Here is a 26617-nt window from a genome sequence, read left to right on the forward strand (position 1 = left end):
GCACCGATTATCAATCAAACAATTAAGCCCCCTACAACTCATACATACTGTGTGGGGGTCTACCGATGCTTTCGGTAGCCTCACCTTACAATCAGCCCTCACACACACTCTGAAACTCACAGCACTTGATCCAGACATATCTTATATAGAAAAGTCAATCCAAAATAAAAAAACGGTCCACTATCGCGCATGCCAATTCAACAATCCAATTCAATACCAAAAAAATCAATCATACTTAAAAGCGAGTCAAATTCCAAAAAATCCTAGTTGTTTACCGACCGGCGACAGAAAAAAATATGAATAGAAAATGGGAATGGTTCCTGATATCCGCCTCCCAGCGGCGGGAATGGGTACTACCACCTGGCCGCCCACTGCGTGTGCCGCGAGTTTTGAAATTTCTGTCGGACGTCAGAAAATACAGCTATATATATATCTGTCAGGTAAGTGGCATGAACAAACTGTGGTTTGTACTGAGAACCATACGCACTCCTGCGTATCTTACCTGAGTATCCTGGATTCCTCGCTCCAACCAAAGGCCCAGGGGGATAAAGGACAAGGATTAGGGGGGGGGGGGGTTTCAGGAAAAGCCACACACTCACATACACTCCATACACACTGGCCCATCCACTCCAAGAAGATTGGAGAGGGGACCTAGACCTGTTGCTGGCCTGCCACCACAGGGCCAATCTCAAAGGCATTGAGCGACCTCCTCATGCAGTCTTTTAGATAGTGGGCTGTGAATGTCGACTGCCTATTCCAGACTCCTGCCCTCAGGACCTGGTCCACTGCCATGTTCTTTGAGAAAGAAAGGGACACCCCAATTCCCCTGATGTCATGGGGCCTGGCTCCCTCTGGAGGGGAAAGGTCCCCCTTCTCGTAGGCCCTCCTGATGGTTTCTCTCAGCCAAAAGGAGATGGTGTTTTTCGAGGCTGCCTTCTTCACCCTCCCCGTGGTGACGAAGAGGTTCTTTACCTCCGGCCTGAATCGGGCTGTCCTTTCCATGTACTTCCGTACTGCCCTCACCGGACAAAGGAGGAGATCCTTAGGCTGGTCCGATTTCGGGAGGGCAGGGATGGAAAACTCCACGAACCTGAGATCCGAGCCCGAGGGGTTCTGATTCTTAGCCACGAAGGAGGGGACAAACCTGAATGAGAGTTCCTTCCATCCCCTCGTGTGGGTCACTACATATGACAGGCCGTGGAGCTCCCCCACCCTCTTCGTGGAGGCCAGGGCTAGCAGAAACACTGTCTTGAGGGTCAGCTCCCTATCCAGGATGTCCTTGAGTGGCTCGAACGGGGGCTTCCTCAGGGAGTCTAAGACTATCACGACATCCCAGCGGGGGACCAAGCCAGCGCTGGGAGGACACTTCTGCTCAAAGCTCCTTATGAGTAAAGACAGAGGCTTCTAGTTCCCCAGATCCAGCCCTTTCAGGGAGAAGACCTGGCTCAATGCGGCCCTGGCTCCTTTGACTGCCGGAATTGACAGGCCCCTGTCCAACCTCAGGTAAGTCAAGAATTCTGCGATGTCTGGGATCTTCGCTCGGAGAGGCTCCAGGTTCTGCTTCCTACACCAGGCCCCGAAAACCTTCCACTTTGCCTGGTAGATGTTAAAGGAGGACTCCCTCAAGTAGCTGGACATGTGAGAGGCCACCCTCCCAGAAAACCCTCTCCTATCTAACAGCCGCTCGATAGTCTCCAGCCGTGAAGGGAGAGGGCTGGAATGTTCCTGTGGAACCTTTCGAAGTGGGGCTGTCTTAATAGGTCTGGCCTGGGGGGCAGCTTTCAAGGGGGAAGAGAGGCCAACTCCAGAAGGTCCGGGAACCACTCCCTGTCCGGCCACCAAGGAGCCACCAACGTCAGGGCTGCCCCTTTCGCCTTCCTCAGATGGTTGAGGACCTGCCTGAGGACTTCGAAGGGAGGGAACGCGTACATGTCCAGGCCGTCCCACAGGTGCTGGAACGCATCCTCCCAAAACGCGGCTGGGTCCGGCACCGGGGAGCAATACACCGGCAGTTTGGCGTTTAGCCTTGTAGCAAACAGGTCCAGGGATGGGGAGTCCCACCTCCATATTAGCTCCCTCGCTACCTCAGGGTGTAGGGACCATTCAGATCCCCCCACCTGACCCCGAGATCCTCCCAGTTCTGCCAACAGCTCAAGAGGCAACCCCCCACCGGTGGCGAAAGACAAGGTAGGGTGCCTCGACTCCTACTTCCTCCTAGGGAAGCGGTTGTTACGACCCCTCCTGGAAGAAGTAGGGTGTCTGGACCTGAAGGGTGCCTGGGAAGGCGGGAGGGTCCTGGGGGAGGGCTGAGTTCCCTGGTCTCTCCAGTTCCGCAGGGGTGACTCCGTGGGGGGAGCCGCGAGGGTCCTATTCTGAGGCTTCGGCCTCTCGCTAGGTCTTTTCGGCACCGACTGACGTAGGGGAGGGGCCCTATAAACGATTGGGCCTTGGCTGGCCTTCCTCCCCCGTTCCTCAGACTCCTCCACTAGCTTCTCCGGTAAGAGAGCAGCTCCTTCCACTGGGGCGTTCCGAAGGGTCCTTAGCTCCCTCTCTGGAATGCTCCTAGGGAGCTTGGCTAGCACCGAATCCCTCCTCCTCAAGATCCAGTTCGCCCAAGACGAGACCAGTTGGGTCGTGAGGAAGCCCAGGGACTTACCCCTTGACAAAATCAGTTCCTTGAATTGGGCAAGAGAGGCCTCGTCCCTCTACTCGTGGAGGGTGGGGAACCTGGCTACCGCCCCGAACCACAGATCTAACCAAGAAGCCACGTGAATCGAGGTCCACGCTGTGACTTCCATAGCCATAGCCTCCTGGTGAGAGAAGGAGACTAGTCCCGACGTGAGCCTCTCCTCCGAGAGTCCGGGCGCTAGGGTTGCCAAGTTACCCTCCACGGATTTGGGGAGGAGAGGGGCACCTTCCGGGGCATATAGCCTCCTCTGACTCGGCTTAGACGCTGGGAGTAGCCTAGCCGAGGAGTGCCAACGTAAGGAGTTACTGGAGCCCGCAATGAGTTTCTCCACCACCGTCAGGGCCTTCTCCGTATTGTTGGACCTAGGGAGGCTGGGAGAGGGCTTGGGTTCCTCCGGGTCCCTGAACAAAAAGTCCGCCACCATGGATCTGTTGTCCTCTACCGTCGGGGCTAGCTTCTCTAGCCGGTTCATGGACCTAATACGAGAGAGGACTCTCCTAAAAGTTGAACCTTCATCCACTGGACCCAGTTCCTCCAGGGAATTCTGGAGTACTTCTGCGACGGAGGAGAGGCCCTAGACCCTAGATGGAGGGAAGCTGGAGAAGCTCCCCAGAGAGGGACTCCTAAACCCGGTTGCAAACCGGTCTCCTGCAAGAGGGGATGCCCCGAACGCCTGGAACGCCCCGAGGAGGGACTCGTACCCGAGCGGTGGAGGGGCTTTGAACCCCCTAAGGAGGTATCGGCTCTAGGCTCCATCCGTGAAGGCGACACAAGCGTGCGGGAACACGGAAGAAGAAAGCCCGCTCGGTCAAAGAGGCCAACCCTATAGCTGATGAGACCGAGGCAGGATCCACCAGGACCGAGGGACAAGTAGGGAGGGAGACGGCTGGGAACCCCCCGTGAGAAACTGTCCTGGGGGCCACCCTCGGAGAAGGAGAACGCCGCCGCCCCTGGGGGGAGTTGTCCTGACGCCTGTCACTCCCTTTACTCCCTCTACGATCCCGGTTACGACGATGAAAGCGGGAAGAGCCGCTTGAGGACGAGGAGTAGCTACGCCTCCTGCGTCTCCCATGACGGCGTCTCTTCTTGGAGGAGCGTTTCCTCCTACGAGAGGATCGCTCCCTTGAAGAGGAACTCGAAGAACTCCTATCCCCTGACAAATCCCGACGTCTCTTGCTTCTCCTCCGGCGACTCCCATTGCGGGGGGAACGCGAGGAGCATTTCGGCTGCTTCGGGGACACCCCTATCACAGCGGGACCGCCCCTGAAGGCCACTCCCAAGGCCATCCCCGGCCCCTCCTGTCCCCTAGACGGGAAGCCCCAGGACGGGAAGGCATCGTCCTTCACCGGGGATCTGCCCGGAGTACGAGGGGGAAAGACATCCCCAACGGCAGATGGGAAAAGGGTCGGAGCCGGGAGGTTGGATGGCTCCGTGACTGGGTAAACCGGCCCGGCTCCGGCCGCGAGCTCCGAGCTCCGCTCGAGAGCGGGAGGAGCCGACGCGGGGAGAGTCGAAGCGGGAAGCTCCGCAGAGGGGAGGGACGGGTCCCCCCCCTGCACTGATGCTAAGAGAGAGGACCAGGACGGGGAGCCCTGAAGCTGCAACCGCAACCAGCAGTCCCTCAGCACCGCGGATGCCTCCGGTATCACCTGTTGGGGAAACAACTCATCGGGGACCCCCCCCCGGGGGGGGGGGGGGGCATGGCATGGCAACGGACTCACCTAGGCCCCCTCGCTGGGAGGGAGCAGGAGAAAGAACCTGTAGAACGGCGGGAGACTTCCTCTCCGACGATACCGAAGGTGAAGGGGTGCCGCCATCTCTGCTGCTGCTCTCACTCCTCGACTCCCGCGAAATCTTCGCCGACGAAGCTTTAGCTTTCTTTTTCTTCTTAGTGGAAGCCAAATCCCACTGATACGATGGCCAAGAAATGCACTCCACGCACGTCTTGGCTTTGGAGCAAGCGCCCCCCCCACACGAATTACACAGTGTGGATCAATTAGATGGGGCGAGAGAAAAGCTCCACAAGCCCGTCCTTCAGGACTGGGGCAACGACGTCGAGGCTCCGAAGCCGACATCGCACATAAACACGACACACGTACACAAAGCACACACACGGACAAAGGAAAAGGGTCGGACACCGGATGAGCAGGGGCGTATGCACGCTCCTGCGACCAGAGAAGGACTGACTATAGGTCATTAGGATGGCGTGGTCTTCGACCCCTGGGGGCATAGGCCTGACCTGGGTGCGGCATATAACCAGAATTTTCTGGTCGGACCCGGATCGACATCTGGGAATCTCCTATGGAATGGTTCGAGGTAAGTATCTCGCATCGAACAAACCTATGATTATGATTTATTTTTCAAATACTTACCTCCCCATACATAGTTTTTACTACCCTTGACACAGAAGTAAAAACTAAATAATGGAGAGGTATGGTTAATTAAAAAAAAAAAATAAAATTCATGTGGGTAAATGTGTGGCCTACAAAGTAAAAGGGGCACCACTCCATGATGCTTCATTCTGAAGCTCATTACTTCGTAATACTGGCTAAATGTATCCTTGCGCTAAGTATCTATGGCAGGTATGAGATGTCGAGAAACTTTTGTCAACTACAGCCACCTACATGTTAGCAACCAGTAATGTGAGATCCCATAGTTTTCACCAACTACATGATGTGAGAACTTCCCAGTTGTGTGGCAAAAGGAGGCTTTCATAGGAAAAAGTAATTTTTTCAAATAAAGTTTGAAGATCTTTAGTCAAATTAAAATTTCTAAAAACCAACACAATGACAAATTCAATAATGTTTCTAAACGGAAAAATTAACCATAGGTGAATAAAACACAAGGAATGAGTTCCCTTATGTACAAAGGGAAATATAGGACTAAGCCATGTTACAACTTGTAAACCTGGCACTCCCTTTAGGCAGATTATATACCAATGCCAACATATGGGATATATTTCTTGACAATGGTATTATACATTCCTGAATGTGATATGCCCTTGAGATGCATAATGTCTATATGTATGCCTTTTGTGGCACATTGTAGACAGAACTAAAAGTTCTTTGTAGTGATCTTTCAACCCCACAAAACATTCTGATATTTACTTTTCATCTATTTCCTCTGGTGTCTTCTCAAAATGGTGTTAAACTTTTTTGACTGAAATTTCTTTTGATCTTCGTTTCACTAAAGCACAAATCCTTTGGACTAGCCCTTTTAAAGCCTCTCAATATGACAAATTTTTAATCAATTTGTATTTTTCATAACTAACAAACCTTCGTCTTGACATTAGGATAATACTAGCGCCAAGCTGGAAACCGGTAGAATCAATAAAGTCTTGTGTGATCCCACATAAAATAAGGGAGCTTAATTTAATCTTCATTCTACAGAAATGTACACAAATTTGACACACTTTACTACAGAGTATTAAATACCTACAAAACCCAACATCAGAGTCCAGACAAAGAACGAGGTAATACTTACAGGGCTTTATTAAAGAATTCCACAGGTTTATCCCATTCGTGTGTCCAATCCGCTAATTCAAAGAGAACAGTGCCTTTTAACCATGCAGCGTAACCTTCCACTTCCAGTTGTGTCCTAGCATCACAAACTCCACTTTCCTGATAAAAAAATAATTGTACATAAAAAATGTTGTTTCTCACACAAAAACATTAATATTGTTACCAAAGTAATGGTTTATGTCATATGAATATAAAAAAAAAATTATGGGTGCATACCACACCTTAACAGTGAGGTTCCACTTTCCTCTCCAATGACAGAAATATTAACTTTAGATAGAAACTTTATGCTTAAGAGTATGAGATAATAATCAATTAGAGAGACATCTCTTCCCACCTATAGAAGAAAAATGCCATCATTGTCCTAAGCCTTTATGTCTAGTGGTGACTTATTTTGAACGCGGGTGTTCAATACATGAACTATTATTAACATAAAAAAAAATTAAAAGTACATTATATATGCATTACTCGTATTAACAAATAATCACACCTCTATATTCATAAAAAATTATCTAATGCAAATGCACATTGGGCATTAAAGCAACGTGAGATTGGTCACCTCTACAAGTTTTTCAAATGCTCCAACATATTTGGCTGCCTTCCTTAGTTTATTTCTCATAGAAAATTTTTTTCTTGAGTCTTGCTGACTTTCCTCTTTCAACTGCATTGCATACGCCCAACATCGCTCTACAGTCATCAAAGGTATCAGAAGGAATCTGAAATAGAAATATGGGCAAATTCATTATCAGAAATAATGCAGTTAAAAAACACTATTACAGCAGCCTATAAAATTTCCTGTGAAAATCCAAAATTCATCTGATAATCATTACTTTAGCTTGAGAATTAATTATAAAAAAGGCAAAAAATTCAACATTTCTGTGGTGCATCCAGAAAATAAACCATGATGAGGAAGCGCTACAAGAATCTTGAAAGAGGCAAGGATTAAAAAACAATGCTTAAGCCACCCAAAGAGATGAATACACTGGAACAAAGACACAAATTCAAGACAATGAAAATCTTAATCCAAGGATGAAGAGCAAACTGAATAGATATTTTTTACACCTCTGGGATATTTCAGCTTTCAAACAAAGAATGCATTTCAGCCTTCGAACTGACAGAAAAATGACAGTAGGGCCTTAAAGCAGACATAGTAAAAGCACACTTTATATTCTGTTCAAACAAAAATGAAAAGAATAATAGTTGAAATCAAAACCTAAAAGCAAGCTATAAAAAAAAAAATAAATAAAACATAAAAAATAAAATCTAACAGTTTTGTTTCATAGGAAAAAATGCCTAGTGTTCTGAAGGAATCTGAACAAAAAATGCCTAGTGTTCTGAAGGAATCTGAACATGAGGTTACCAACTTGTGCTGTGTCCTATACAGCCTGCCAGTCTTGGTCAAGGCTGCTAAAGAGCTGTGCCAGTTTGGTTCACCTCATTAAACCTTACTCTAGGAAAGATTATAAGGAATCCTGTCTTGCAACCTTAGAGACCACAAATCAAGGTCATTAAGTTCTCATATCATCAGACCCAAGTTCTCTGACAAGGTGCTTGACAGCGTAGGTCACCTTCATCCACCAGAACATCAAGAACTTAGGTTGGACTATACTAATTAGGCAGAAGGGAAGCAAACCTGACTGAAAAGAGCTGGAAAAGCTACCTAATGGATTGAGCAACCACCAAAAGGCCAAGGAACTAAGAGCTCAGGGGTCTATCAATGTCTCATGCAGAACAAGAAGGAAAAGCCTATAAGACAAGTAAGGAAAGCCTATAAGACAAGTTCCTACTTTCAAAACATCACACCAAGTTCCATTTGAATGGAGTTATATGCAACTCTGAACTTCATGTGCTAAATTAGCAGAATCCTGGTGTGCCATTTTTCACTAAAAACTCCTTCAAAGGTCAGCTCAAAGAACCTGAGGTCAGAAAGGTAAGTACCAAGGTCACTGTTTAGTTGAATAGTGCTCAAAGAGAGGAAGTAGTAGCAGCACTTCAGTCTGATGGAAAGACCATGGGAGATGCACCAGCATGAAATTCCAGCTAATTTATGCAAGAATCATCAAAAACAACAAAGCAGCACAATCACTAATAAGAAACTGCTAACTAATAGTACTGTACATTCAACAATGAACTGAGAATACTTTCAATGACAGTTTATTAACGGGGTATTATTTTTTAATAACAAGATTTTTAAAATAAATTTAACTTAAGATGGAAGAAAGAATGATAAATATTTTCTCATGTTTCCTACACTGGCCATATTATTGGCGAATGAACTAGGAATGTTTTTATCTAAAGTCTCTGATACATTATAATATTAATGCTTCATATAAAGTGTATGTTTATTAAAACAGAGAGAGAGAGAGAGAGAGAGAGAGAGAGAGAGAGAGAGAGAGAGAGAGAGAGAGAGAGAGAGAGAGAGAGAGAGAGAGAGAGAGAGAGAGAGAGAGAATCATATTCAACATATGCTTCCTGTAATTTACTGTTTCTATTCACTTCTGGTCTTAAAAGGTTAAATACAAGATACGTATACATTTTAATGATTTGGAGGAAAGAAGGGGTTGACTTCGTATAGGTGAAATCAGACAAAGTGAGCCACATGGCTGAAATCTTTCCATAATTAACTCAGCCCATTTAGATAATTTCACAGAGGTTTTACTATAATTTGCTATTCTAGTTTCCATGAAATACAAGACAATCACATTCTAATTAAAGTTACAGAAATATTAAGTCAAGTCAAAGAAAAGGATGAAGGTCAACAGTCAAGTGACTGAGCAGTAGCTCTATGCTTCTTCAACTACCTGCTGATAGTTAGATATTATGGTGCCAAGCTTCAACAATCAAACCAGTTTGTGGTTTGTGCCACAGGTATATCATCGCAGGAATAAATAGCAACATGTACCTTAAGAACTATGTTTTATCACACAGAATAGACATTTCCTTTTGATCACCTGACTTAAAAACTACTCTTAAAATTACTATTTTAACAAGTGCCACAAAAAATACAAACAGAATATACAAATATACACTAAAAATACCTAAAGAAAAAAATTGTGATTGAGTGATAAAGGAGAGCACAACTTCAACCAACCTCTCATCCTTCAAGACTTCAACCGTTACATCTTTCTTCCTGAAGTTCCTCCTGTCTCCCTGAATAAAATCTAAATTCTTGCGAAGACGTCTTATTCTACGACTGCAGTACTGACGATACAACTGATAATCATTATGCCGTAAACCATGAGCTAGCTGGGCTTCTCGTACGGCAGCCAGCACTGCAATGAAAATAAAATAACAATAAAATAACAAGTGAGCTAATAACATAAAATATAAATTTTCAACAAGCACTAATAGTACATCACTATTTTATTACACAACAAGTTTTGCCTTACCACAGATTCCATTTAAACATTGCACTGTCGTAAGTTTTTTAAAATTCTGTCGGACTTCGGAAAATACAGCTATATATATATCTGACAGGTAAGTTTCATGAACAAACCAATATGTAAGTATCCACCCTTGTCAAAGTCCAGGATAAACGCATGCAAAGTATAGTAGTAGACAGCCACGTGAAGAAATTGTTTACCAATATAATTCGTTGACCACAAAATAGGTGCATATAATACGTTCTTACGGTAGATCCCCGAGGAACTAGCACTAAACACAGCATCCCAAGAAGATTCCGCCATGTTTAGTACTAGCACATCAGAGTAGGTAGATACACAGCGGGTTGATACCCTTGCATTCTTTAGTTAACTGGTTTAATATGTCAATGGTAACTTACACTTCTAGAATGCAAACTTTTCTACATTCCTATATGGGATAATTTACAAAATGCTGCGGTTACTAAAAGCTAAAGAAAGGTTTGTTTAGGATGTACAGTATTATAGGGGGCATAGAATCCATGATGAGAATATGTTAAATTAGGTTCGATCCGGATGCAGGAATAGGAATGCAAGGTCAAAACCACTTGAGCTGGCGAGATTACAGCATGTATTTAAAGCACCCTTGAAATACCTGTAAATAAAAATAACCATTAGCAAAGAGAGCAAAAATGTATGATGGGTATGGAAGGCCTTCCTACTCTAGGTACACGAATCATAGATACTAACAGTCCCCAGTTATCAGCGGACTCAATTATAGGTGATTCAGTTTTGTGCCAGTTCTCTAGCGCCAAAAATCTGCAATTTTCAGCGCCATTATCCGCCGATTTCTGGTTATTGGCACCGATAATAGAGTATTGGTGCCTATATATACCTAACAAAGCCGCCAATAATCGGTTATACTCCTATAAAAAGTAAGTACTATAAGTAAATATAGGCAGTTCCAGGTTATCAGCAGACTCGGTTATCAGCGATCCAGTTTTATGGGGCTTGTGTAGCGCCATAAAATCGGCGATTTATGGCACCATAACGGGCCGAGTTCCAGTTACTGGCGCCATTAGACGCCATAAGGTTGCTTATGGCGAGGATAACCGGTTATCGGCACCATAAGTTGTTAATGGCAATTTTCGCTTATCAGCACACCCCCAAATACAGAACCCCCTGCCAATAACTGGGGTCTGCATGTACAGTGGTCCCCCCGTACCAGAACCCCCCCCCATGAATAGTTAGAACCCGCGAATGTTTGGAACCCCTATAAAAATGCTAAAAACAGCCTATTTTGTTAGTTAAAACTCAAGAAAAACCCACTATAAATTTTCATACTTGGTTTTTTAATAGTTTTATCACAAAAAGTGCATTTTATGATGAAATTAGTAAAAAAAAAAAACCAGGAATTTGCGGATATTTCTCATAGAAAAATAACGCAAATGTGCGAATTTTCCGCTAACAATGCGGGGAAATGGTCCCGAGAGAAATCTGCGCATGTGTGAGTCCGAGAATCTGGAGAACGCGAATACGGGGGTCCACTGTAGATAAAATTTGAAATTAAGCTTATAATATAAATAATGATGTAATTAAGATGTGCAAGATAGCTGTATGCACACTGAACTATCAATAACACTGACACTAGGATGATAGAGAATCAGTGATGCGGTTCCCACAGCACTAGATAATCAGATGTAGAGAAGTGGTGTCTTCATTTTATGGTCTGCCACATCTAGTGTGGAAAAATCTTCCACTCTTTTTTTTTTTTTTAGGGCTATATTACTTTCTTATATTACGTGATTCATTTACCTATATTCTCGGTCATTTGCATATTTATATAAATGTTAATATAAGAATGACCGAACAAAGAACCATAAAAGAAAGGTTGTTTAGGCACCAAATTGTGAAGCAGGAGAAGTCCATCAAGTGATGTTTCGATTGAGTCCCACAATGCAAACAATACCCAAGTGACAGCTTTAGGTATCCAGTTTCAATCTAGTACTTAGGTATCTTACATCTATTTACAATTGTTTTGTTTGTTTGTGTATTATAGTTAATGATTAATTAATAATTATTTGAAATTAGTACATACTGATTATTTATACATTTTATTGGCATATTCTAAGCTTTTAGCTCTTAGGTTTAGATGTCAGAATCATAGACTAGGCTCTACCAGTAGCAACGCAACATAAGGCTCGGCTGATTGCTAAAGGAACATAGGCTAGGCTTATTGCTAAGGGACATATGCTAAAGTCCTAATATATGCAGTAAAATGGGGTTGAACATTATATGCAGTTGAATATTACTCAAGTATGTACAGTACTTTGCCTTTTTGGAGTCGTATTTCTTCCGTCGTAACCCTAGAACATGTGTTTTAGGCCTGGAAGTATAATTTACTGGGGTGTTTTTGGAGGGCTTGGAACGGATTAGCCATTTTACATGTAAAATGTGTTCCAAGATACGAAAAACTCTTGATACGAAGGCCGTCTCGGAACGGATTAATTTCGTATCTCGAGGTACCACTGTATATATTATATATTATATATATATATTATATTATATTATATATATAATAATTATAATAATATATTATATATAATATATATATATAATAATAATATATATATAATTATATATATATATAGATATTATATATATATATATATATATATATATATATATATATATATATATATATATATATACTAATTATATATAATATATATATATATAGATATATAGATTATATATATATAATAATTATATATTATATATATATATATATATATAAAATATATATATATATATATATATAGATATATAATAATATAGATAATATATAATTTGTAGCATAATATAAATTACTATTTTATCACATCTATATACTGTATGTGTATTGTATGCATGCACATTTATAGCATAATAAAGTTATTACTTACATTTTAGTGGTTAATCCTGGCTATATGGTACACGTTTCTTTTTCAACACTAAAGTCAATGTCTCTTTTCAAAACTGAAGATTTTTTTTTTTTTCAAAAAATATCATATTGCCTTTTTAAACAAATTTAAATTGTTCTTTTTCAAAACTAAAAGTACAATTCATCCTCTCAAAATCAATAACTTTTTCTTGAAAAATTAACACACTTTTCTTTTTCGCAACTAAAGTAAACTTTTTCCTTGTAAAAAAAAAAATAAAAAAAAATAAATAAAAATAAAGCACATTCTACTCTCTTCCAAATTTAACTAGAGTACCAAGTCATTCATTAGGCTTTCCATATTATCATCATCTTTCTCATTTTTATAGATTGAAGAGTCATATTTCAGCATGGATCTCTTGGGTTCAAATGTTGAACAGCATTTGTCATTCAATTCCAGACTGGTCTTTATTCTCAATATTGAGGTTAAGAGCTCTAAGCCCATTCGATTTCTCAACTTGGTTTTAACTCGTGTAACTCTTAGAGAAAACCCTTTCAACTAGAGCATTACTTACTGGAAGGCTGTAGACTTTTAATGCAAATTCTGATATATCCTTTAAAACTAATACACCTCCTGCGTTAGTTACATCAATTGCCTTTGTCCAAAACTCAGTTCCTGATGTTGGGACTTTCTCATTGAAAATGTTACTCCAGTCTAGGTTCAACAAATTTTGCCACTGACTCTGAATATCTGCCATCTTAGACTGATCATCAGCGAATTCTAGAGGTAATTCAGAACATGGGGACAGAGTGAGCAGTAGACCATTGGTGTGATTATTATTATTATTATTATCTTGGTAGAAGACCCTCTTTTAGACAAATGCTGTTAAAAAGGATGGCAGAATTAAGCAAGTTGATTTTATATACTGTTTTTTCTATTTTCCTTACAATTCGCTTCTCAGGCTCAGCGATGATTCTGAGTAACTGGCTGATATTCATATTGGGAATTTTTATTATTATCATTACTATTATTATACAAAGTGAATGGAAGTAGCCCAAATCGAATAAAATAGCCAAAGTCAAATCAAAAGTAGCCCAAAAAGTCGCAAGTAGCGGACTGTGAAATCTGGTCGCCCAAAGGTGTAAAAAGTAGCGAAATCTGGCAACCCTGATCATAATCAGGTTTAGTTTTACCACCACTGGTGGGAAAGTTGAAATTAAACAGTGGCTAAATATACTTTGGTAATGGTAAATGTGCAGCACATATTATGCTTCTTGTATTAGCCCACACTAAGCATATTCAAAAGGCTTGCAAAAAAACAAAAAAAAAAAAAAAAAAAAAAAAATACTTAAGCTGGAATGAAGCCCACAGTAAAATAAAAGGATTTTGACGTAAGGAAAAATCTATTTCTGGGCGATTGGCTCGTGTCGCCAGCGAAATATCCTTTAATCTATTATTTTTCTAGGGTAAATGTACTAACACATACCAGAGAATAAATAAAATAAAGAAAAAGGTCAGTATGACTGACTCGCTCACACCCTCTAGGAGGGTGTCGGTATGAACACCTAGGCGAGTGAGACCACTACCACGAGCAAATGCCAATAGAAATCTCCCACTACAAAAACCCTCCAAGAGGGGAGCCGTCCCACGAGGGAGCAGCTCGTACTACTACTACACCATCCCATGCTTGCGACTGCTGCGCCTCTAGTGGCCATCCTGAAGTTAGCAGACAATCTTGAGCGAAGGGATGGGTAGGGGGGTATTTCGCTGGCGACACGAGCCAATCGCCCAGAAATAGATTTTTCCTTACGTCAAATCCTTTTTTCTGGGCTCAGCTCGTGTCGCTTGCGCGAAATCGTACCAGAGAAACAGCACAAGATTGTAAACAAAGTAAATAAAATATAATAAAACAAAATAGGTCTCAAATAAAAGATACAAAATAAAAGAATGAATATAATTGCTAAAAAGATACAAGTACACAGTAAAACAAAATAGAATTATGCTTAAATTACCCTTAAATCTAATTATGTTAATAATATAAGGTAATTTACATATATACAAATAGGTACAATGATTACCTATCACAATAAATCTGTGTAACAACATGTATCAAAAATAGAAATAGCAATTAGTATAATTTACATAAATATTTGATCAATGATAAAATAAAATATCTTAGGAATGTATATGACTTAATATACAAAACCCATAACCATTGCATTATGATGTATCCCCTAGCATAAAATAAGGGGATAACATCTATGAGATCAGTATGGTAATCAGATGTGAGTGTCCCTAACCAGACAAAAGGGGCACTATACAATCATAAAGCAGCTAAGACACAAGGTAAATGTTAATGAACAAGGCAGGAATAGACGAACTGTTGGGTGAGGCAGGTAGAAAGGAGGACTGAATCTTCTACTATAATCTAGCTAGAAGTCAGGGAAACTATGTTACCCGCTGCTACTGCTGGGAATTTCAGAGCTTCCAAGGACTTAAGGTAGTGACGTTTGAACACTGTCGGCGATTTCCATCCGGTATACTTCTTTAATCAGCAAAATTCATATGTTGGAATTAATTAATTGAGGTGGCTACTGCCCTGACATCATGTGCTTTTTGGAAAGGAGTCAGGATTGGCTTGTTTGATAAAGTACAGGATTTGTTGCCTGACCTGATGACCTTTAGTGGATAAAGTACCACCTTTTTCCCTCCTAAACAGAGGGGCCCCGATGAGGAAGAGGAGGTCCTGGATAGAAAGGCTCGTAAGGTTGAAACCGACAAAGGGAAACATCTTGTGGAAGGGGTAGTACCTTCCAAGGTTCCCACCTCATCAAAGGATCTTCATTCTTTTGCTAAAAGCTACGTTCCGGAGAAAGTAGCACTTCCCCCGTGGGAAGGAATTGAATATGATCCGGATCTCTGGATAAAGCCGACAGTTCTGAAATTCTTGCTCCTGAAGCTAGCTTAATAAAAACAGAGTTTTTCTTAGGAGCATCATAAACGAGCATGTGTCATTATCGGTTTCGGAAGCCAGTTTTAGAACATCGTTTAAGAACCATGAAACTGACGTAGGCCTGACAGAGGGCCTAAGTCTAGCACATGCTTTAGGAATAGACGAGAAATAGGTATCTGTCAAGTCTATGTTAAATCCAAATTGAAATATCTTTTTCAATGCTGACTTGTTTGTCGTAATCGTGCTAGCTGCTAAACCCTTTTCAAATAAAGATCTGAAAAAGATATAGCAGAATTAACTGTCATGATTCTGATATCTGACTCTCTCAGGAAGATTGCTAACTTTTTGACGGCAGCATCATACTGCCTCAAAGTTGAATCCCTTTTATCGGATTCCAGGTTAAAAGAATATTCTGAGGGTCAATATTCGCATCTCTTTTTGGCCAGCAAACTTCATGAAATCCATCAAGTTAGGGTTTTGAGAATCCATGAGAAGCGAACACAGTCTTCCGTTTGTACTGACTGGGAGAGCTTGGGACTGGGGATCCGAAGGGGACGAAGACCCAGTTCCAGGATCAGGGGGTACCAATTGCTCTTCGGCCAGTCTGGGGCTACTAGAGCCACTTGACCCCTGAATGTGCCTGAGTTTGTCTAAGACCTCATAAGGAGATTCACTGGAGGGAATACGTAAATCTTCTCCCAGTTGTTCCCAGTCCAGAGCCAGGGGCGTCCGTGGCGTAAGCCAGAGGGTCCAGGTTGGGGGCTACATAACACGGTAGTTTGTGGTTCGCTTGTGATGCGAAGAGATCCACCTGTAGCCCTGGGACTCTTTTGAAGGATCCATTGGAACGAACTCTCGTCTAGAGACCATTCCGACTCTAGGGGTACGGTATGATCGGGATAGGGCGTCTGCTATGACGTATTTCTTACTCCAGCTATGTGGGTGGAGGAAAGATGCCAACTGAATTTGTTCTGCCAGGGAGAAGATGGCTATCATGACGTGATTTAGATGACGTGACTTGGAGCCGCCTCCTCGTTTATGCAATGTACTACCACTGCGCTGTCCAAGACTAGCTTTATGTGGGAGTACCTTGGTGGGCGTAATCTTTTCAGAGTCAAGAAGACTGCCATTGCCTCCAGTACGTTTATATGGAACTGACGGAACTGGGGTGACCAAATTCCTTGCACCTTTTTGACCTGGGAGTACCTCCCCAGCCGCTTAAGGACGCGTCTGTGTGGATGGTAATCCCTGGTGGAGGGAACTGAAGAGGGACTGACACTGACAGATTCTTGACTTTTGCCCACGGCCGAAGCCGGTTCTTTAGAATCAGAGGTACTGAGGATAGCTTGTCCCTGGACCTGACATTTGCTCGAGATCGCCAGATCCTGGTTAGATCTTTCAGTTTGGCTTTCATTAAGATGTTCGTTACTGAAGCAAACTGGAGAGAGCCGAGGATTCTTTCCTGAGCTCTCCTCGATGCTAGTTTGTGACTTAGAAATTGCTTGACTGACTTCGCTATTTCTTTCCTTTTGGTGGATGGAATCGACAGAGTGTGTGAGGATAGATTCCATTGAATGCCTAGCCACTGAAAGTTTGACTCTGGGGTGAGTCTGGACTTGGATCTGTTTATCTTGAATCCTAGATAGTTCTAGGAAGTTGGATCACTTTCAGTGTGGCCTTGTTGCATTCTTCGACTGATGGGGCCCAGATCAACCAATCGTCGAGATACGCTACTACCATAATCCCTTGAGCTCTGAGCTGTTGCACTACTACTTCCGCTGCTTCGTGAACACCCTGGGTGCCACGTTGAGCCCGAACGGGACTACCTTGAAGGAGAACGTCTGGTCTCCTATCTTGAATCCCAGATACGGACGGAAGTGTCTTGCAATAGGGATATGATAGTAGGCGTCTGTAAGATCGATAGAGGTGGTGACGGCCCCACGGGGAAGTAAGGTCCGCACCTGTGAGATCGTGAGCATCTTGAACTTGTCGCAGCGGATGGCTAAGTTTAAGCGGGACAAGTCTAAGATTACCCTTCTTTTGTTTGAGCCTTTCTTTGGGACGCTGAACAAGCGACCTTGAAATTTTAATCTCTTGACTTTGACTATAGCTCCTTTCTGAAGGAGTCCTCTGCGTACTCTGTCAATTCGTTGGAAGGAAGTTGACGGAAAAGGTCTGGCTGGAGGTGGGTTCGTCAACCAGCTCCAACCCAGCCCTTTTGACACTATGCTCTGAGCCCACTGGCTGAAGTTCCACCGGTGGCGAAAGTGAAACAGCCTCCTCCTACCATGAAGTTCCTCATTGGTTCTGGTAACCCCCTCGACCTCCTCTGAAGTGCTTTCCCCTATTGAAGGGGCCTCCCGATCCTCTCCACGAAAGGACCGCTTACCCCTGCCTCCCTTGTTCGAGCGGTCCATACTTCTGAGAAGCTTGACTCTCGAAGGCTGGATTGTAAGCTGGAGAGATGGCGTATGAGGTGGAGGGTTGAGGCTGAGGGGATATCACATAAATAGGCTGTGATTGACCTTTAGACGTGGAGGGCTGAGCTGTCTGCACTAACGGCACTGTAGGAACTTGTTGAGGAAGCGCGGCTGCTTCTTTTGGTAAGGTTGGAAACGTCTAGGCTTCCTTTGTCCCTTACCTTTTGGTGTCAAGTCTTGCCTTCTCCTAGCCGTAAGACCCCAACGGTCCTTAAGGCTTTGGTTCAACCTCGTAGCCTCTGCTTGTACTTCCTTTACCATAGCCTCTGGGAAGAGATCTGCGCCCCAGATGTTAGAAGAAAGTAACCTATTCGGTTCATGCCGAATGGTTGCCTCTAGCAATACATGCTTTCTGCAATTTGTTCTAGCAGTGGCAAACTCGAACATGTCTGACTGCACCGTTTGAGTTCAGGGCTTTGGTCATAAGCTTAAAAATTGGTTCTGAACCATAAGCCATGGTTGCTACCTCAGACATAGCCATCAGGTTGATTGACCTGGCTAGTCGTGTTTTCGAGTCAAACTCCGCTTGAATAAGACTATCAGGGAGCCTGGGCAGCTTTTCACCAAACTGCTCCATAGCACAGTCAGGTTTGAGTTTGCCAGCTGTGAAAGTGTTAGGCAAAGTCCTCCCATAATTCTCCAATTGACGGGAGCAACGGAGAAGTGGGGTCTGCTTCTTTCAGCTGAGGCATGGGTTCCCCTTTCTGAGCTGCTGAGATGGTCGACCTCGCTATCTTGGTAAGGAAAGGGAGCGGGGTACCTTCGTCCATCGTGAAAATGGTAAAGGGACTTTTGAATGGTTGGATCTTGGTATTCGAACAGTCCATGTCGTCTAGACATCTAAGCCATTCTCGTTGGGCCTGGTCCCGAGAATAGAGGACTGTCTCCTTTGGTACCCTGTCATCTCTAACCATAAGCCGAAGGCGTGAGCCTAGCGTAGCCTATGAAGGGAGGCTGTAGGCCTTCCGGGTAGAACTCGAAGTCCTCTATTCTTCGAGTTCCAAACTCCGGTATGGAGATGAGACCATCTTGGAAGGGAGCATATGACGCTACTCTCCAAGGATTGTTCATGGAGAAAGCGGGCAGCGAGTCATACGGGGGAAGCTGAGATCCACTAGTGTTAGAGGTTGAGGGAGAGGCAAGAGGGGCTTCTCTTAGCCGGCTATAATAGTATCCTGAGAAGTTATCCTATCCGACAGGCGAGATATCATATGTTCCATACTCGTCTTAAGGAGCCTACCAAGTCGCCCACTGTTGCAACAGGCCAGCATTGGTGTCCAGAGCCGGAGCTGCTGCGGAGGTGGAGGGGTAGACTCTGAATAGGCACCAAAGGTAGTGGAACTGGTGATACTGCCGGGGTGCGGGATTTCTCCTTAGGCTTACTCTTTGAGGACTTTGAGCCGGAGCTAGACCCTTTAGACCTGTCTGGGCCGGGATTACGAGACCGGAGACTTACGCGAAGAAGAAAGACGAGGACGTCTTCTTCGAGGACGATGACGTCTTAGTCAGGTCATATGCTTAGACTTGATCTTAGGCCTAACCGAAGCCTCTGGAGGAGTATATAACTCATCACCGGTAAAGCCTGGGAAGGATGGTGAAGTTGCAGGGGTAAAGAAAAACAGTCACTCCCAAGGGGACCCTTGGGTACCTGCATTACTTACCTCGACCAACAGGTCGTCTATACCTACCATAGGTTCAACATTTATATCCAGGGTTGCGACATCCGTGGAGATATCCTGGTCTTGTTCAGTTCAAGGAGGCCCGCCAGCTGTTGTTGGATAAAGGCCCAATGAGGGGTCCGTCCTCTACCGGGTCGACGTACCCAGTCGCCTTGCCTCCGGGGAAGATTAACAAAGCTAAACGCTTCTCCAGTATGTAGGGCTGACCCTGGCGGCGTTCTTGCCAAAACCTCCGACCCAGGCCCAGCGGGTAGCCAATGCCGTATCTTACTGCCGGAGCCTGTAAGAGAGGATATATTTTAGAGATTTAAGAATCACTTAAAAACTAAAACTTAGGATATAACTTAAAACTAGATGCCTTAAGTAAAGTAATGATGAAAACTTAAGAACTAAAAGAAGCGGAGCGGCATGCGGAGATGGAATACTTACGCCTTCCAAAAGCTGGCTCACCAGATCGTAACATATGGTACACGTCTCATGGTACCAGACCTGGATGTCCCCCGTGCGGAGTCGCGCATGGAGCATGGGACCGGCAAACTTCGTGTCCACAGGGGTCCTGAAGTGTAGCGGAACATCCCGATGCTCACAGTTTGGTGGCCTGTAAGTGGGAAGACACATGAGTATCTTAAAGGGTACACTTACAGACTAAGGACAAAAGAACTCCGTTACGTGGCGGAGCTCGGAAAAAATTTGGGCATAACCCCTCCCCTCCCTGCATTGCCTGAATAGGCTATAATCCCGGAGAGATCCGGTAAATACTAAGGAGGGGTGGGGATGGTTTAAGAAACTTAAGATAAACTTAAAGATAACTTAAACCTACATGCAAGTAACCGGACTAGGTCCAGTGAAGCGGAGTGAGTAACTCAGCAATACGGTACGGTTAGTAAAGACCTATTGTATGCTCCGGTCCAACTATGGTGGACTATACCCTTCCGCTGGATATCAGGACTCCGATAGGGAGGAGCTCTAGTAAGGAGGGAAGGGCGAGAACATACAGACTCGCGCTAACCCGGAGCGACAAGGAAGTAACGGAGGGGGGGAAGGCCAGAGCCCCCCACAACGTACCACCCGGCCGAGCCGAGAAGCGGAGAGGTCGGAAACCAGTCAGGGACTGTCGGACTCCCAAGGCCCCTCCGGTGGAGGGAAGGGGGAGGCAGGCTCGGGCATGCTGGCGAGCAAGGACAGACCGACCCACCCCCGCCCGACTCTTATGGGAGAGCGGGGAGAGGGGGATAAGGTGGGGGGACTGGCAGGCCGCCTGGCTGACTCGTGATCACGTAGTGACCACGAGGCGGTAAACTAAGATACGGTAACCAAGACCTAGGCCAACCAACTGATCAGAGAGAAGCTATCGGGAAGCAACCAGAACTGAAAAGCGGTAGCATATAGGCCATAGGGCGAAAACCAACTGATCAGAGAGAAGCTATGAGGAAGCGACCGAACTGATCAACGGTAGACTAGGCTCTACGAGCCAGGACCTAGGCTAAGCCAGACGCCAACTAACCTAACAACAACAAAACATAAAAATATAATATATATAATAAAAAATGAAAGAAAGAAGGTAAAATAGCAGGAGAAAAAATCCAGGAGTGTGCGACTAGCCCGAAGGCAAGTCTACCACTCAAAGCTAGTCAGGGGCCGATACAAAGAACCTGGACTAGGGTCTGGATAGCAAAAAGCCTACATAAGGTGAAATACATACATGTATAACAACTTGAGTAGACGTAATAACGCGGATAATCCAAATAGAGCGTAAAATAATAAGGGATGTTCTAGGTATGGGAGACCAAGAACGAACCCAACAAGCGGCAGGACCATGCTGCCATGCTTCCAGCCCCCGAGAACGTATCTATACCTAAAAAACGGCAAATACCGTCTCGGGGACGGAAAAAACTCGCTAACCGTAAATACTGAGTACTTAACTTAGCTGCTGCAATAGCTGCACGCTCCATTATCGAAAAATCCGAAGAAAGGGCACAAAATACACAGAGAGAAAAATAGCACTTGTGATAGTGCGAGCTAACGAAAAAGGATGGCCACTAGAGGCGCAGCAGTCGCAAGCATGGGATGGTGTAGTAGTAGTACGAGCTGCTCCCTCTGTGGGACGGCTCCCCTCTTGGAGGGTTTTGTAGTGGGAGATTTCTATTGGCATTTGGCTCGTGGTAGTGGTCTCACTCGCCTAGTGTTCATACCGACACCCTCCTAGAGGGTGAGCGAGTCAGTTCATACTGACCTTTTTTCTTTATTTTATTTATTCTCTGGTATGTGTTAGTACATTTACCCTAGAAATAATAGATTAAAGGATATTTCGCGCAAGCGACACGAGCTGAGCCCAGAAATATGCTCTTATTTCATTGTTCACATGACAAAATGTTGATTCACTTACTTAATTTTTAAAACTTTAAAATGTGAACTTCATGAAAGCCTGTTCTATAAAGTTGTTTATGATCAGGCTATAGACATGAATCACTGCTTGAAAATGATTCACCATGCTAGGCTATAGCTATATATGCACTTTAAACTCTTCTTGTTGGTGCAATTCACTTTTTTTTTTTAGTTTCTGCCATCCCCTTTGGCAACCCCTGCACCACTAAAACTCCCACTCCCAGTTCACCACTGGAGTTCCTGGTCACAGGGTTGCCGTTTTGAGGAATTTCGTCTATTAATGTGGCTTTCTGGTGACATCCGGCAACCCTCCGTGGCTTTTCCGACCACAGGCCGCGGCACTGAAGAAAAAAATTCCTCACTTTGCCTTTTTATGTTTTATTATGAAAATAAAAATATAAAACATATCCTGCTTATTTATACAAATGAATTCTATTGAAATCCTTTATTTTTCTTTGTCAAAAATACTTTATACTATTAAGCTAGTGACGTGTAGTTTTCTAACATGACGGAAAATAATTCTACATCGGAAAATACGTATTCTAACCATTATATCATAAAAAAGTAAAAAAATCAGATGAACCGACTATGGTAACACTGCTGAAAGCCAATGTTGTGAAGAAAAAACGGCATCACTGCCTGGTCATTGTTATCTAATAGCACTAGGCTAGTGGTTGAAGACAAAAACAATTGGTTTGCACCAACAATAAAGGTCTGAAATACCTAGTAGGTAGCTAGCCTATACTTTACAAAAGATGTTTAGTAGTTACAAGAATACATGCTTCCAGTATTTAGCATGAAATGAAACTATACTAGTAGGCCTTGTTTCACCCAATTTTAATACTGAATTGCTCCTGGAAATCCAGTTTTTTTTACGATCTGCGGAACCTAGCCTGGGTTAATCCCCCAGTTGCATCAGAGAAAAGTAATGATATTCTAAAAAAACCAGCATAATAGCCTACCTAAGTAAAAATTTCGAAAGAGTTTTGGTGAGATTTCCACTGCCGTGGACACCCTTTTCACTACGCTCTGTTTAATGCTTTAAATTTGACCTTAATTTCTAACTGTAGAGAAAATACTTATATACTTCGAAAGGAGAGTGGAGGTCTTTAGCTCCGTTTCTCACCAACAACAAGTCGGGACTGATGCCCATCTCCGGTGTCAGGACGCGTTATAATGTACTTTTTTTGGGATTGTCCAAGCTGATCGTACATGGTCCACTCTGTACCCTACGGTTTTTTACCCTAATTTCTAACTTAGGAGAAAATACTTACTTCGAAAGGAGAGTAGAGGTCTTTAGCTCCGTTTCTCACCAACAAGAAGTCGCGACTGATGCCCATCTCCAGTGTCAGGACGCGTTATAATGTACTTTTTCGGAGGGTGGCTAGCGTTGATTGTAGGTGGCCTGCTTGGCCTGCTGTGATATTTTACCCTAAACCAGATTGCCTTAGGTGAAGGATTTCCGTCATCCTGGTGCCACACTAGCCTATAAGGCTAGGTATAAATTGCCTAGGCTGGGTATTTAGCCTTATACCTGGATATGTAGGGCAGATAGGTAGGTACTGTTCTAGACATTCTACTGTCATGGGGCTACGCCTCATCTTCCATGTCCCGCAAAGGAAATTATATGGGGTTTCCAGCCCTACGGCAAAAACCATTGAACCGAAAACAATAATGCTTTAATTTCACGGAAAATGACCTCACACAGATCCTAAACCAACGAAATAACGAGGGGTCAAGACAGGGCAGCCCAGAGTCTGGGGCAAAGTGTGTTTACATGCCGCGACAGATGTCAACGATCTAAGTGGTATAACATCACCGTTCCTATCAAAATCAGAAGCCTCAGAATTGAAAAAGACGCCAATTAAGAGGGTCATTACCTTTGAGAGTGTACAGGGCACTCTTCTTTTCCTCCACCTGGACATCCTCGGTTGGAACATCACTTTCTGTCATGTTTATGGAGGCGGCCATTAAGACTCGGCCACAGTGGTTCCATCTACCGGAAAACAACCGAACTACTGCCATGTATCAAGTGACGTCACCTGCAAGCATGGTCACATCAGGTGAAAAAAAAGTTCATTTAAAGGTCCAAACCAGGTCAGTTTTGAATAAAAAGGGAGTAGGGGCTTTTTTAATTGAATGTCGCCGAATAACTGAATGTAAGCTGGATAAGTCGCAAATTGCAATATAGGAAACTACGAGTATTGGACCCCCAGAGTTATCTAGAATAGTCTAGAGGTTAATTTTACTTATAATTTCACATTTTCATTACTTTAGATTCCGGCTCTGTTAGCTGGTGTGTCATAGGGGTCTGTATCAGACTTCTGAACCCCGTAAACGCCTTAACACACTTACAGGGCGCCTAATGGCAGAGGGCCCGTGATAATACAATATTGAAGGCCCTAAAAGCAACATTTGAAGTGCATCTTAGTTCAGATTTACTTGTAACCATCTGACGCTGTTCGCATAGCACTATCCGTTGGTCGTATTTAGGAGCAGCAAGTCTCACAAATTCTTTGTTCAATTAATGGTCATACTTTTATTATTCAAAATACACATTAAAAATTAGTCTACCTTTAAAAGTCAGCCAGTGATCCTATCCCATGCCTGTATATTTGTAACTCCTTAAGTTGTATGTCCAGTGACATTCAAAGAGCTACAGTAATCCATTCTGCTAATGAAATATTCCCACGTTTAAGACAAACCTTAAAAAGATACTTTCTAACAAGGCAGTATTTCAAAGACGATATCCAGTGGCCCTTCAACGCCATGTAAGCACTAGGGTGGCCAGACGTCCTGCTTTAAGCAGGACAGTCCTGTTTTTGAGCATTCTGTCCTCTGTCCTGCTTTGCCTTAAGAAGGACAATAATAATGTCCTGCTTTTTGTGTCTGTCTAAAAAATCAGAGATGTCATTCTGCTGAATGTTGAAATGAGATTTGGTTGACTATTTCTCGCTTTATTAATACACTAAAAAAATGCCAAAAAGAAAGACTAAATTTAACCATGAAGGACCTCGGAATTTGGATTTATTTCTAAAAGCAGAAAAGGTGATTATTATGCACTTTGCACAGTATACCAATGTGATATGGATATCGGTGGCACGGGAAAAATTGCAATTGAACAACATGCTGCCTCAGATAAACATAAAACTAAAACTCGTAGTGCTGACACATTATCGGTGTTATCATATTTCTGCCCATCTCGATCATCTCAAGATGATAAAATAATGGCTGCAGAATTGTGTAAAGTGTATCATGCTGTGAAGCATCAGCTATCATACAGAAGTGTTGACTGTGGAGTAAAAGTTGACAAAGAAATTTGTAGTGACTCATTGATAGTGAAATGAGTAACATGTGGGAAAACTAAAACAAAAGCTTTGTGTAAAAATATTCCAGCACCGTGTTCTGTAAAAACACATTTGGAGTACTACATCAAAGAACATGGATTGCCCTTTTCAATAGCAACTGATGCTTCAAACAAAGGTACAACAAAGTATTTCCCTATACTTTTGAGATACTTTCATTTTGAGAAGGGAGCGCACTATGTGTTACTTGACTTTTACAGTGATAATAATGAATCATCTGAGGCCATAACAAATCAGCAACATCTAACTAGAGACTTCAGATTTGGATCTGAATTGCTTTCTATGAAAGAGCTATAAAGTACTCAAGTGAAAGGTATGACTTCTCGAAGACAACTTTCATAAGAGTGTCAAAATTAAGTCTACCTTTTGAAGAATTCTGTGACGCAGTCAAGGCTTGTAACATTCAAGAAATTTACATGGATGAATTATATGAAGAGTACGGGATTGTGGAGGCAATTATCAATACTTCTGAGATGATAGGTAGCCACAGGGAGGAACGTTATCTCAAGCTGTTCAGTAAATGTGAGGTCCCTTTAACAAACCTGAAGAAGGCGAGTGCTTATATTTTCTCAATGATGACTCCAGCTTGGACAAATGAGAGAAATCGTCGGCAAGTGGACTCGGTCAAAGCAGAGCTCCAAATTGTAACAACTTTACAGAAGAATGCCCTGCTATGTACAATAACTTTTTGGCAAATAGAAACCTCTTAAATATGGCAAGGAGAAGGGCAAAGTACAAACGTTAGATTGATAATTCAGTAACTCCTTTATTTAGTTTCTAAAATAATGTTAATTTTTTCACCCAAGTTATTTTTATTCTTATTATTATTATTATGTACTAAATTGTCCCATCATCAATAAAATTGAGCATTAATTAATTCCAGTTCTTTATTCTTATACTATTTGATAAATAAACGCTCATTTATACACACACACACACACACACACACACACACACACACACACACACATATATATATATATATATATATAATATATATATAATATATATAATAAATATATATAGATATATATATATATATATATATATATATATATATATATATATATATTATACATCATTTTATATTTCAACCCCTCAATAATCATGTTCAATTTAGGTAAAAAAAAATTGGTGTTGGCAACAACAACAAAAAATTATTGTCCTTCTTTTTGGGAATTTTGAAGTGGCACCCTAGTAAGCACCGAGAAAACCAATTACAGCCCAGTGCCACAAAAATCACGGATGTCATTAGTAGCCTGTGCTAG

At 43.0% G+C, this 26617-nt stretch overlaps 2 protein-coding genes across 2 annotated transcripts in view; one reads left to right on the top strand and one right to left on the bottom strand.

The window, feature by feature from the left end:
- Positions 1 to 24023, bottom strand: part of LOC135208368 (signal recognition particle subunit SRP68-like) — a 75823-nt gene extending 51800 nt beyond the window's left edge. Inside the window, exons 1-4 of the mRNA XM_064240469.1 lie at positions 23865 to 24023; positions 9299 to 9479; positions 6767 to 6923; positions 6173 to 6309 (exon numbers count right to left, since the gene is read on the bottom strand). Of these exons, the coding sequence (XP_064096539.1) occupies positions 6173 to 6309; positions 6767 to 6923; positions 9299 to 9479; positions 23865 to 24009 (620 nt within the window). The 5' untranslated portion in view covers positions 24010 to 24023. The remainder of the gene's footprint in view (positions 1 to 6172; positions 6310 to 6766; positions 6924 to 9298; positions 9480 to 23864) is intronic.
- Positions 24024 to 25070: 1047 nt separating this feature from the next.
- Positions 25071 to 26617, top strand: part of LOC135208369 (signal recognition particle subunit SRP68-like) — an 85591-nt gene continuing 84044 nt past the window's right edge. Inside the window, 1 exon segment of the mRNA XM_064240470.1 lies at positions 25071 to 25322. Within this exon segment, the coding sequence (XP_064096540.1) occupies positions 25071 to 25322 (252 nt within the window).

Source organism: Macrobrachium nipponense, chromosome 35 (genome assembly GCF_015104395.2).
Source record: "Macrobrachium nipponense isolate FS-2020 chromosome 35, ASM1510439v2, whole genome shotgun sequence".
In the NCBI taxonomy this organism is placed as follows: Eukaryota; Metazoa; Arthropoda; class Malacostraca; order Decapoda; family Palaemonidae; genus Macrobrachium; species Macrobrachium nipponense.